General features: G+C 31.5%; 1 protein-coding gene across 4 annotated transcripts; it reads left to right on the plus strand.

Annotated features, from left to right (window-relative positions):
* The first annotated feature begins 959 nt into the window (after positions 1–959).
* LOC124425768 (glycine receptor subunit alpha-2) lies at positions 960–13185 on the plus strand. Of its 4 annotated transcripts, XM_046966615.1 has the most exons (10): positions 960–2032; positions 2127–2346; positions 2512–2587; positions 3043–3180; positions 4228–4405; positions 4929–5155; positions 5225–5307; positions 5405–5716; positions 6132–6337; positions 8030–13185. In XM_046966615.1, exons 3-10 carry the CDS (start codon positions 2514–2516, stop codon positions 8204–8206), a joined length of 1395 nt encoding a protein of 464 aa, XP_046822571.1. In that variant the 5' UTR covers positions 960–2032; positions 2127–2346; positions 2512–2513; the 3' UTR covers positions 8207–13185. The 4 variants fall into 4 exon arrangements, with proteins under 4 accessions (XP_046822571.1, XP_046822570.1, XP_046822572.1 ...); XM_046966614.1 differs by having other exon boundaries at positions 960–2346; XM_046966616.1 differs by having other exon boundaries at positions 961–2346; positions 3049–3180.
* The last annotated feature ends 276 nt before the right edge of the window (positions 13186–13461 follow it).

The raw sequence follows: 13461 nt of genomic DNA on the forward strand, positions 1-13461 counted from the left end.
ATAATGCACAATTAAGTCGCATACTTGGTGCGATGGCTCTCGACAAATAACCTCATTTTCCATCCACAACTCCAACGACCATTCAACTTGCGTCTTTATCCGATGGTGGATCGATCAAATACTTGTTCTTCTATATTATTTTTAACTTCATACATTATATTTTTCGAATATATTATTATCGAAAGGACTTCCATCGATTTTATGACAAATATTTATCGAATTCTTCTATTCACTCGTATATATTTAAAAAAAAAAAAAAAAAAAAAAAAAAAAAAAGAAAAAATAAAAAAAAAATACAAACTCTCTCTTGCTTTCTCTACTTTCTTCGATTAATATCTCTAACCAGTCTAAATTTTTTCACGTAGTCCGTATATATTTTCCTCTGTTGGCCGTGAGCCTATGTTTTAAAACAAGAATGAAAAGAAAATCGCAGAAGAAGGGAATGAGAAAAAAAGAGAATTCACTTTGCGCTTAACAATCGAGAAGGCCGATAAATCGACAATCTCACAAAGCAGAAACACTTTAATCCGGAATGGACAACATCGATAACATACATTTTATCTAATGAAGTAATCATGTTGATCGATGATGAACGTTTTTTCTCGTGAAGAAAAAAAAGAAAAAAAAGAGAAAAAGACAAAGGCTTTAAAAAATCCATGGACGAATGTACAAGATTGATACATCAAAACACATCGTTCAAATTTTAATTTCAGAAATTTCATTTTGCATTGTTAAGAGAAATCTCATCGTAAGATAAAATTTAAACAAAGTAAATGATAATATATAACAAATAAATATATAAATTATTCGTATAACTATATCAATTCTCATTCATAAATAGCGTATAACATAACGATATAAGAGAACAAGACGGATATTTAAAATAAAAAATGAGGACAATAAAGGAAAAAACAAAAAAAAAAAAAAGAAAAAGAGAAAGAGAAAGAGAGAGAGAGAGAGAGAGAGAGAGAGAGACGATCTCGTTCGTTTTCTCGTGGAGAGTGAATCTCATTAGTTCAAAGGGAAGTGTGATTGTGTCAAACAAACACATACACGTAATATAACCTAAGAACCTACGCTCGCGCACAAGTCCACGATATATATATATATATATATATATGTAGTTAATGTTCATCGACGAGAGAAGGGAAAGGTGTGTAAGTTCGACATACTATTACCAGGCTATCGGCACGCGGCCATTTCCCGTGTTCTCCGTAGCAGCCTCTTTCGCGACGAGGACACACAGAAAGGCACAACAACGTGGACAACGAGAGAAGCTTCGCGCAAAAAGGCCGTACACTTGAATATACACACAGATACAAAAGCAACCTTTAGAACACACACGTTACACACGGTAACGGCCGTGTCTCTATCTATCTATCTCTCTCTAGCACCGATGAAAGAGAAGAGTAGGGCTTAATCAGTTAGTCGATAGGCAAATTGGCTTAGAGACACCGACCGACCGGGTGGTTTACAGAAGCAGCAAACCCCGTGCAGTGGCCAGTGGTTGAGTGGCGAACCAACCGTCTCTCTTTCTCTCTCTCTCTCTTTCTCTCTCTTTTTCTTTCTTTCTATTTCTCTTTATCTTACTCGCCCACCCTCCCTCTCTCTCTCTCTCTCCCTCCCTCTCTCTCTCTCTCTCTCTCTCTCTCTCTCTCTCTCTCACTCTCTCTATCTCTCTACCTCTGTTATTCGATTCTTCGTAAAACGATCGACAGCTTTTACGGCGACGACGAGAGAACGACAGTTGCGCGTCCTCCATCGTCGTTCCAGGGGTTTCCTCGAGGAATCGTGCTCGAAAAGAGAGAAAGAGAGAAAAAAAAGGGTCTATAGTGGATAGATTCGTAAACGACGTAAACTCGCTAAAAAAAAAGAGAAAGAGAGAGAGAGAGAGAGAGAGAGAGAGAGAGAGAGAGAGACGAGGAATAGAGAAAACTTGAGTGTCCGTAGCCACCGACGCGTGCGATGACGGAAAAATACTATTATTGTTACTACCAAAGAAAAAGAGATAATTCAGTGATTTGTGTCTAAAGTTCGTCAAACTTGTATTTAAAGATCGATGATACGTCGCGACAAGCTGGATCGACTTCGGATCGATGATCTCTCGATCGGTTACTTTCTTGTAGCTTTGATCGTATATGTGAGAAAACAACATTGCAATAGGATCATATCGTCGTGACGACGTCAAGCTAATATACGATAGGATTCGTTAATTCGTCAACGAAGATAGAAAGGTTTGCGATCTGGATTGGCTGTGGGAGCCTCGATTTAAATATAGACGACGACAACAAGGACGCAGTGAATAAGGGCGAGAAAAATCGGCACGATAGAATGTGCAGCTGTTCGGTAAATTCTTTTCCTATCGAAAGATGTAAAATGTAGACGTTTTCGTGAATTTCTTTACGTTCTCTTTTAAACTTATTATAATTTGTTTTTTTTTTTTTTTCTACTTTTTTCCGATATTATTACGAAAAGTTCTCCCGTGAAAATTAGCCCGTTTCGTGTTTTTAGGAATGACGAGACACTCTCTGATGATTCTATGCTGCTATCTTTATACCCTCTTTGACATGGCAGCTTTACATTTTCCGTGAGTAAATTGAGGAAATAGTTAATTGAAGAACTCTCTCGGCAGGGTTATTATTTCTTTTTTTTTTCGCATAATGAGAGAAAAGAGATTTCCCGATTAACGTCACCTGATACACGTGAACCCATGCAATTTAAAAATATTATTAATAATTTGTCTAATGTACTTCAATGCACCTGTCAAAATGCGATTATTCGGGATACGATGGAAAATAAAAAAGACCAAAAAGAGAAAAAAGAAAAAGAAAAAATAACATAATTATGGGAAATCTCTCCTTCCTTTTTTCGAGATTATCCTGAAACGACGCTTATGTTATATCGTTGACATTCTGTGAAAAGGATTATTTGATAATAATTAATTATTCCCTACGAAAAAATATATTCTTCGGTGTTCATCCCTTTTTGCACGAATGACGATAATATAAACCTTACCCCTCCATCACCTGCCACTGTGTCGAGTTTCAGCGAGAAAGTATGCGAACCGGTTCTTTCCACGGAGGTCGAAGGGTGGCATATTAAAGTCGATAGCCTATCGTCTAGTACAATTCGACTTTCGGCGAGAAAGCGCGGGTACCGGTTTTTTCCGAAGATCGAAAGGTAACGCATCCCAAAATGATCGATATCATCCAAAGTACGATCTCTTTTTTCATTTACAACTTGTTCAAAATTTTTACGTCTCTTTTCGACGAATTCCTGACACGAAATCAACTAAGAAGTAATTAAGGAAAATAAAAGATTATATGGAAGGGATAAAGAAGCTGGTGATAGAAAAGGCAAGAAATTCTTTTTAAAAATCTTTTTATGGATTATCGATTTGATTAAGTTTCATGGAGGAATAAAACATCGGGTTTGACATTAGTCCGTTTTAATAGACCCAAATAAACGAATCTACTTAATCATATTATATGATTCGATTGAATTTAGGATGTACGTTAAAAAATTGCACTAATCATATAAAACACGATGCAAACATCTATCTTCCACTTTCATCTGAGGAGAAACGGAAGTGTTAAGAACGATAAAATAATCAGATTCTTTCGATCATAATTTTACCTAATCAAAGAAAAAAGAAAGACCTATTTAAAAAATAAGTATCTTCTTAAAGATAACTTATCCAGACGACCAACCGCATCGACGTGTGAGCACGATTATGATAATGCGATTGGTATAGATATCGCGATATATATATATATATATATATATATATATATATATATGCACATATATAAGACATACATATAAGACAGAGGTCGTAGGTTAGGCATATTAAAATGTCTGCATATAAGGAACACACGTCTATCTATCTCGGGTGAACTTAAAGGTGTGCCAAGCACGAAGACCTATTATGGCTTCTGTAATATTGCTGTTTCATCAGGAATCGCGGCAATATTTTACACTCGCTTATATCTTTTTTATACTTCTTTTCAAAAACCAATTTCGAAAAAAAAAAATTCTTTCTCTTTCCGAGATTCTCTCATGAATGTCCGTCGTTTAGGTGTCTTCTGTTAATACACTTTCACACGAAAATTCATTTCACTGGTTACAATTTATATCTACGTAATGAAAAAGTATGAGAAGAGAAAAAAGTTCGAGTGCATTTTTTCTCCCTTCTCTTTTCTTTTTTTTTTTTTTTTGAATTTCCAGAGAAGCCGACCAAGAGGATTATGGTAGAAAAGAGGTATCTCTGTCGTTAAGAGATATCCTACCGATAAATCCAAAACAATATGACAAGCACAGAGCACCAAAATTCTTGGGACAGCCTACCATCGTTTATTTTCACGTCACGGTTCTCAGCCTCGATTCTATTAACGAAGAATCTATGGTGAGTAGATACAATAGATATAGCATGACTAAATTTAATAGTAAGGAACAAGAAACGTCACATGAATAATTGTCGGCAAGCATCATATTTGATATTGATTATCAATGAACATTTTCATAAACGATCGCATAACTTACCGAAAAAAATTTGTATCGTTCGTATAAAAATGTCGAATTTTATAGCGTCATTTGACTATAAACAAGTATATGATTAATAAATTATTCATATATTTTAACTATAGTATCAACTACAATTCAATTCATTCTATATTATTACTCTATTTCATTTTTTCAACGAAAGTATCATCCGATAAAAATTCATTTACTAAATAATTAATTTTTTCCCTCTCAGGAAAAATGCTCTTACGTTAATATAATCCTACATCCAGGATGTACGATATCTAAAAATAAATATCTGCTCTGTCGTCCGTTCAAATATTATTACGAATTTTCTCATTTATTTTAATTGAATATCGTGCAACACGTAATTTTTGTTTTTTTTTTTTTTTTTCTTTTTTTCACAGACCTACGTCGCTGACATTTTCTTGGCTCAAAGCTGGCGCGATTCTAGATTAAGATTACCAGAGAATATGTCGGAAGAATATAGAATATTGGACGTTGATTGGTTGAACAACATTTGGCGACCGGATTGTTTTTTCAAAAATGCGAAAAAGGTCACTTTTCACGAAATGTCCATACCAAATCACTATCTCTGGCTTTATCACGATAAAACGTTACTTTATATGTCCAAGTAAGTATACTATTTAAAAATATTACTTACCCCGATGAATACTTATCTTCATTTTATAATAATTTACAGATTGACCCTGGTACTATCTTGTGCGATGAAATTCGAATCGTATCCTCATGATACTCAAATCTGTTCAATGATGATAGAAAGCTGTTCGTATGATCATTTTTTATCATTAATTTTAATCCACAGAATTAAATTGTGATATTTATTTATCTATTAAAATATATATTTTTTGCTAATTTGCAGTATCACATACGACCCAAGATTTGGTCTTCATATGGAACATGACTGATCCGTTAGTAGTAAATCCCGAAATTGAACTGCCACAGCTTGATATATCGAACAACTATACGACCGATTGTATGATCGAGTATTCGACCGGAAACTTTACGTGTATTCAAATCGTCTTTAATTTAAGAAGAAGATTAGGGTACCACCTGTTTCATACGTACATACCTTCGGCTCTTATCGTCGTCATGTCCTGGATTGCCTTCTGGATTAAACCCGAAGCAATTCCAGCTCGCGTTACGCTCGGTGTGACGTCACTCCTCACACTAGGTGAGACTACGATTAAGTTAAATACATTATGAATCGTTCTCATTAATATCGGAAATGTTCCTACGACGATGATCTTTCAATATTAATCTCTACAAAATATATTATACACACACACACACACACAAACACACGACATAAAGATAATGTATAAAACATATTTCAATTTTTAATTCATATATTTGATTCATATGAAACATATTTTCTATTTGAATAATGTGCTAAATGCATGCAAGACGTTAAAAAATTTTTAATTATATGAAAAACATTTACATAAGGATCTTCTATGGAAGATTAATTATTGAATGAACAATTTAAAAATAATCTCGTATTTGATAATACCTTTTTTACTAAGATTAAAATACAATCTTTCTTCTTGAATAGTCGAGAACAAAACAAAATATACTTATATTCACAGCAACTCAGAATACACAATCCCAACAATCGCTACCACCTGTCTCTTATGTGAAAGCCATTGATGTGTGGATGTCATCGTGCAGCGTCTTTGTCTTCCTATCTCTCATGGAATTCGCTGTGGTTAATAACTACATGGGTCCTGTTGCAACGAAAGCTATGAAGGGTTACTCCGATGAGGATCTTAGGGAAGCTATCGATGAATTTAAGGTTTCATTTTATTTCCATATTTCATTAGTTATAATATTATGTGTATCTCTTTACAAATTTGCAGAAAATTTTAATATGAAAATTTTACACTAATATTGATTTTACTTTTCACTCATTTTTTTTTTTCTATCATTTCTTCTTATTTTAATAATAGTTTCATTAATTGTCAACTTATGAAAAACATTTCTTTAAACAATCGATATAATTTGCAATCGTTTTTAAACGCATTAAAAAAATATCCATTCGATAATGCTTAACCTAGTCACGATTTAGGAAACTATACAATGTATTCAGGAAATCAAAGTGCATTCTCGATAAAACTGCACATTTCCGCAAGTCATTTTTTACTCGAGTTACGAGGAGTATTTTTCAATGGATTCTTGAAAATTATCCGCAGAATAATAGAGAGCACTTTGCGAAAAAGGAAAAAAAGAAAAAAGGAAAAAGGAGAGTCGAGTGGAAAGTTTTAAGGTTGTTGTCAGCTCTGTCGAAACTCTTATCCCGTTTCATTGTTACGGGGGATTTTATATTGCCAAAGATATGTAGATAGAGATAGAGAGAGTTAGAGAAAGAGAGAGAATCTAAAAGATCGTACAACTCGATATAATTAAGCATTCTCGATATCTAGTGAACGAACGACTGTGAACGTTAATTACATTTTTCCAGAATGTCATGTACCATATTCGTTCGTGTATTCGCAATACGTATCATTAAGTACGTAAAGCATAAATATTTCTGCGTTACATTTACGCGTTCACGAACACATGTGTAAACTCCGACGATTCCCTTCGGAAAAACACAATTATTTACTTCTCCCTCGTGCAAATAGATCATTCGTGTTTCATGTGTAAAAGCTCTCGTTAACGAAACTGGTTGATTCACTTTAAATATCTCTGTGCCTTTTGCCATTCGAGAAACTCGAAGGATAGTTCTTGCTTTCGTATGTATTCGAATGAAGAGAAAAAAAAAAGAGAGAGAGAGAGAAAGTAAAAGAAAAAGAAAAGAAAAAAATTAGTAGCTTATAATAATTACAAGTCAATCTTATCAGTTTGTACCACTTTTATAAAGTACAAAACGTTCCATCAATCCATGATATAAAATGTTAAGACTACGAATCAACGTGACAGACTTTACGAGCTAACTTCTCGAGAAACTTCTTACTCGGAAAATTTTCAAGTCAAAATGTTACTCGGCTAAAACTTTGTCTAGTAATCGAGGAATCGTTTGTTTCCGTCTCGTTTCGTCTGTTTTATGAATAAAAGACATTAGAATCTTTTACATGAAGAGAATCGTAAGTTATTCTTCATCTAATCCATTGTTGAAACATTTTCCTCGAAGTTTTTCTTATACATATATTAGGAGGATCGAAAAGTAATGTCGCTTTCTTAAATTAAATTCAAACGAATAAATTTTTAACAAGTTTTTATTTTTAATCACAATCGATATGCGCAGAAACGACATTACTTTCCGGTTCCCCTAATATATATATTTATAAAAAAAAAAAAAAGGAAAAAAAAAAAATAAATGACAAAGAAACATTGAACGCTCGTTAATAATGTGTATTATAAATCATTTATAAATGAAATTAGGATATATTCATTATTATTAAAATCTTGACATATTCATCAGCGTTTATGTTTTTTAACATTTATTTTTGTCCTAAAATCTATAATATCATGTAATATTTTATAGACTCCAATGAGGCCCGATTCCGAAAGAAGCAGAAGTCCAGTAAGACCACCTACCGTTCAGTATGACACTTGCTGTCAGGGAAGGGCAACAGCAATTTACATCGACAAAATCTCCAGATTCTTCTTTCCCTTCTCGTTTTTCATCTTGAACGTCGTTTATTGGAGCACCTTTCTATAAAATAAGAAGAATCTTCGCCACGTTACCTATCGATCGATCAATTAACAAACAGAGACATTCGAAATCGAAGAAAATATGATTTAGAAGTGCCTTTTATACAGAGTATTGATAAAGAATTGGCTGATATTCTGAAAACTTATAGTTTGGTTTGAAATAATGAAACAAAGTTTATATGAATGTGTGTGTTTTATGATACATCATTTATCACATTAATATTAATTACCTTATCTATAATTATATAATAATCATTTTAAAAGAAATGTTTGATATCCCATGAAAAGAAAAAGAAAAAAAAAAAAAAAAAGAAAAAATACGAACGAATTTATCGAATTTGCTATAGCATAAGAAATCATATATAACATATATTTATAGAAACTCTTCATTATTTTAGCCTAAACAACTTTATTATTATCCTGTATAAAATCAATACTTACAAGTTGTATCAACAAATCAATATTAACTTATGTTAACAATTTAAAAGATCAATTCTTCTACTTATGCAAATAATAACAAATTTAATTCGTTAAGCTTTTTAATCCTTCGCACTCAACGACATTCTAAATCTTGTTATTAAATATGCAATATAATAATAATGATGATTATTATTACTATTATTACTATTATTATTATTATTATTATTATTATTATTATTATTATTATTATTATTATTATTATTATTATTATCATTACACTATGTTAGTGATATTAAACAAAATATATTTATATCAAATAGTTGCTATTGTATTTATTAATATTTATATACCTACTTACGCGTATATTGCTATACAAATACAAATTTTGTATGTGAAAATTACTTTCGATGACCAAACGAAGAAAATGTAGAAAGTGCAAAGGATTAAAAATGAGTATTTAATTAAAAAGAAAAGAAAAAAAATGTAGAAATGCTTTCTCATGGATAAAAAAAATGGCACACTTACTTACTTGATCGAAGATTTAATATTGTGGCAAGCCGCAAATATGATAGAGAATCTTATCGTAGGAATGTACGACCACTTGTGGGTTTTACTACTAGACAATAATGTGGTATCCCTTACGTGGTAAGCCGCATTGCCATTACACCGTCTAGTTTAATCATAAGAGCATCTTAAAATTACAAGCTTCGCGTCAGTGAAGAGAAGATAATTAATTGCATTATTAAATATATATATATATATATATATATATATTGATACTTACGTTGATACTTTCGCGTTTTTTATATCAACGCAAATTAAAAGAAAATATATACACACACATAAAGAAATTAAGCGTTAAATTATCGGTACTGTGTTAATGTTAAATTGTTATATGAAAAACAATGATTTATTCAAAGAAATTAAAGAGTATTCCTTTTGAATCATTAAATATAAGTAATATATGTAATAGTAAATAAAATAGAAATACTTTGTTAATAAATTATCATCAAAGATATAATAACCCATATAACGATGTTTATGAGAAGAACATTTCTACGTTCTCTCTTGTTACGTCGTTAAAATTAAATAAAAAATAAAGAGTCATCAACAAGAGGATTGAATTTTGAAGGAGAAAAAAAGCAGAAAAGAATAGGTCGAAACAACGTGAATAAAGACAGTATTTTATTTTCATATATCTCTTCAGACAGTTCATTATTTCATGAAATGTTCGATAATAAATATATTCTTGAGGCATCGAAGTGGGTTCCACTGGTGTGCAGATCCACGTGCAACCTGTTTTTAAAACTCCGGCGGCAACCAATCGATCCACGATCGGTTGTACGCTATTAATTTTTCTCTTCTTTTTTCGTTTTTTCCTTTTTTTCTTTTCTTTTTTCTTTTTTTTTTTCTTTTTTTCTTTTTTTCTTTTTTTTATTTTCTAGCAACTCACGAAAAATCGCGCCCAAATTCCGTCGCTCGTAATACATTCCTAAATAAACGATATCGACTTGCGATTTTTACGAGAAGGTTAATCCCTTCGTTTAGGAAAAGTTCGTTTCGTTTCATCGATCTTCGTTTGATAATCCTCTTTACTCTCAGCTGTTCTTTACACACGATGATTTCTAAAATAGTCTCGACAAATTTATAACCATGTACTCTGTTTCAATAGAACAAAAGAAAGAAAGAAAAAAAAATGGAATACTAACGAACACGTTTAGTTTACATTTTTAACATTTACATACTAGACTATTTCAAATGTTTTTGTTAAAACTGAAACGAGATGGATGAATATTTAAAGAAATAAAAAAAAAAAAAAAAAAAAAAAAAAACAGAAAAAACAGAAAAAAAAACAAAAAATTCAAAATTATAATGATATATGAACTTATTTAATTTTATCTATTTCATCAATTTAAATAGATATAAAAATCAGTTTATATGATCATTATATTTTTACAATCTATATAAATGAAAATAATTATAGTCTAATAGAAACATAGTATAGACGGAATCATTTAACGTTATTAGGCAATAATCGATAATATTCGAACGAGTTAAACAATTATTGATATTTTAAATAGTTAATGTTTAGGATAGAAGATACGTATAGAAATTTTCCGAAACTATTTTAAATTCCCATCCTATATTTTATCAATAATTCCCATTCAATTTGCACTCAGTTTCTTTCGCGCTTTTTCATTATTTCTCTCTCTCTCTCTCTCTCTCTCTCTCTCTCTCTCTCTCTCTCTCTCTTCCTCCCTCCCTTTTTCTTTCAAACGCAGATACCAACACGCGTGCTTGCACCGTCACTTTTTCATATATTTCTAAGCCATCTAGATAGTATCCCAATCCCATATTATCGCTAAACCTTCTTGCAAGTTTTTTTTTATTTTATTTCTTTAAGTAAAGTAAGGAAAAGGCAATCTTGTACGAAGGAGGAGAAAGTTGGGAGCGATCAGGATAAGTGATTAAATCCTCTAACGACTTTGACACCTTCTCTATCTTCTTTTCTTTTCTTCTTTTCCCTTTTTTCTTTTTTCCTTTTCTTTATCTTTATCGTTAAATACATCTACGCTCTTTTGGCATACATATACACACGCACACACGCATACGCACAAGCACACGCGCACGTAGACGAACGCACAAGCCGACGGGACTCGAAATCAAGAAAGCGAAATACGAGGCTTTTTTAATTTCTATTAAAACGTTTTAGAATTAATTCATTTTCATAGAATTTATGAAAGAATGTTTCGCGCTAATGAGAAAACAATCTAATCGTCTAATTTTCGTCTTTATGAAAATATAACAAATCATCCTTGCACAGGTTATTAAAATAAATAGCCTGATTAATAAATTCGTAATATCATGCGATCGATATTTAATGATAGATTTATTATAAGCTTAAAGAAGAAGAAAAGGTACCCACTTTCTGTCGCCTTTATTTTATAATAACGACGTCCTACACTCGATGGATCATCCTCTCAACGTCAAGGGGCAATTAATTGTAGTGAAACGATTTAATGGATTGTACCTTTTCAAAGAACGATTTCTTTTCAGGTAAGAAATTGTAGTACCCTCGCAACGAATCGGTTGAGCAAAGCCGCTATTAATTTAAATATTCTATACGATCCCTTTGCCTTTCATTTACTCGTTTATCTGTTTAATAAACTTTGTTAATAAAAATTCATTGTTTTTCTAGTTCTTTTTTTTCTTCTTTTGTTTCTCTCAACACAATATTACAATTGTTTATTCATATAATTCACGTCGAACGTTGCGTTTAATTATAAGATTTGATATCATCGTGCAAAGGGTAGAATCGTAAAGGTGAATCATTAAACACAAAGCTTGTGTCTAGTCGAGCAGAATAGTTTGAATTGATCGCTTTTAACGTTATCACAAGTAGCTACGTTTAATTATCCGATGTGCGTGCGATACGATCGTAACATAGTTGTTTGAGCCGTCCTGATCTTCCTTACAGGATATTCACATTTTCGTAATTAACTAGAAACTTTCTAACGATGGGTTAACAAGTACGTATACTCTATCTCGATAGTTAACAAGATCTTCCCTTTGAAATATTCTGTAATATACGATATATTCTATTTTTGTTTTAAATATCTTATAATCAAAGAAAAAAATTGACTAGAATTATTAGCTATTATTGATACGTCTCGTTTGATAATAACATTATTTTATTAAGAAATCAATAAGACAGGGATATTAATTCGATCGGGAAAACCTATCTTTAAGTATTAAGTGTGACGTAACATAAATAAAAAAAAAAAAAAAAGTAAGTCATAAGATTTTGATTGAATAGAAACGATCGATAAAACGTTTAATCAATAACTATACAACGTTCCATAGTACTTTATCGATAAAGTTTTCCTTTATAGTGTCACAATATACCTTCTATCCTAATGACTATATGCTTTTAACGGAGCATCGACTTTTTTTTTGTTTTTTTTTGCTTTTTTGTTTTTTTGTTTTTTTTTTTTGAATACGATCAAAGAATGTAATCTTAAATTTATCGACTCAATAATATTCTTAGAACGACTGACGATTATAAGAAAAAAAAAAAAAAAAAGAAAAAAAAAGAAGAAGAAGAAAAAATAATGTGAAAGAGTTCGAACGTACAATAAATGATAATTTTTTATATACGATTAGAACATTGATGCCTCTCGTCTTTGTCTCTAATACTTCTCTCTCTCTCTCTCTCTCTTTTTATCTTCTTTTTTCCTCTTTATCTTTTTCAATTTTGATTACTCTTGGGAGATGATTTTCTACAATTCCCGAAGAACAAAGAAATGCTAAAGAGTACTTTTATCTACATAAATGAATCTCTCTCGTTTCGTTGAAATTAAATTATCGTCAAGTTATATATATATATATATATATGTGTGTGTGTGTGTGTGTGTGTGTGTGTGTGTGTGTAATAAGATATTTGTAAAAATAGAACATTTAAATATAGACGATCGAGATTTCAAAAGGCAAGGAACGATGACGATAGAACGGAGTCACTATTATATAGGTTCATCGAATCTTTTAGTAAGACTATCAACGAGAAATCGATTTAATCGGTCTCACATCTCCCTTATCGTCTCAAGGGAAGCTAAGTGAAGGACTGTCAGAGGATAAAGAGAGTATGATGATAGATAATACGAAGATCAATTTATTTATCTTTCCTTTTTTCTTTTTTTTTTCTTTTTTTTTTTTTTTTTGAGTAAGGCGCGGAAATTATCGAAGTTGAATAACGCCGTCGATTAAAACGTTTATCCCTTTTTCTTTATATCTAATTGGAATAGTTTCTGTTTTCTTTTTCCTTTTTATTTCGTTTTCTTTTTC

Source organism: Vespa crabro, chromosome 7 (assembly GCF_910589235.1).
Source record: "Vespa crabro chromosome 7, iyVesCrab1.2, whole genome shotgun sequence".
Classification (NCBI taxonomy): Eukaryota; Metazoa; Arthropoda; class Insecta; order Hymenoptera; family Vespidae; genus Vespa; species Vespa crabro.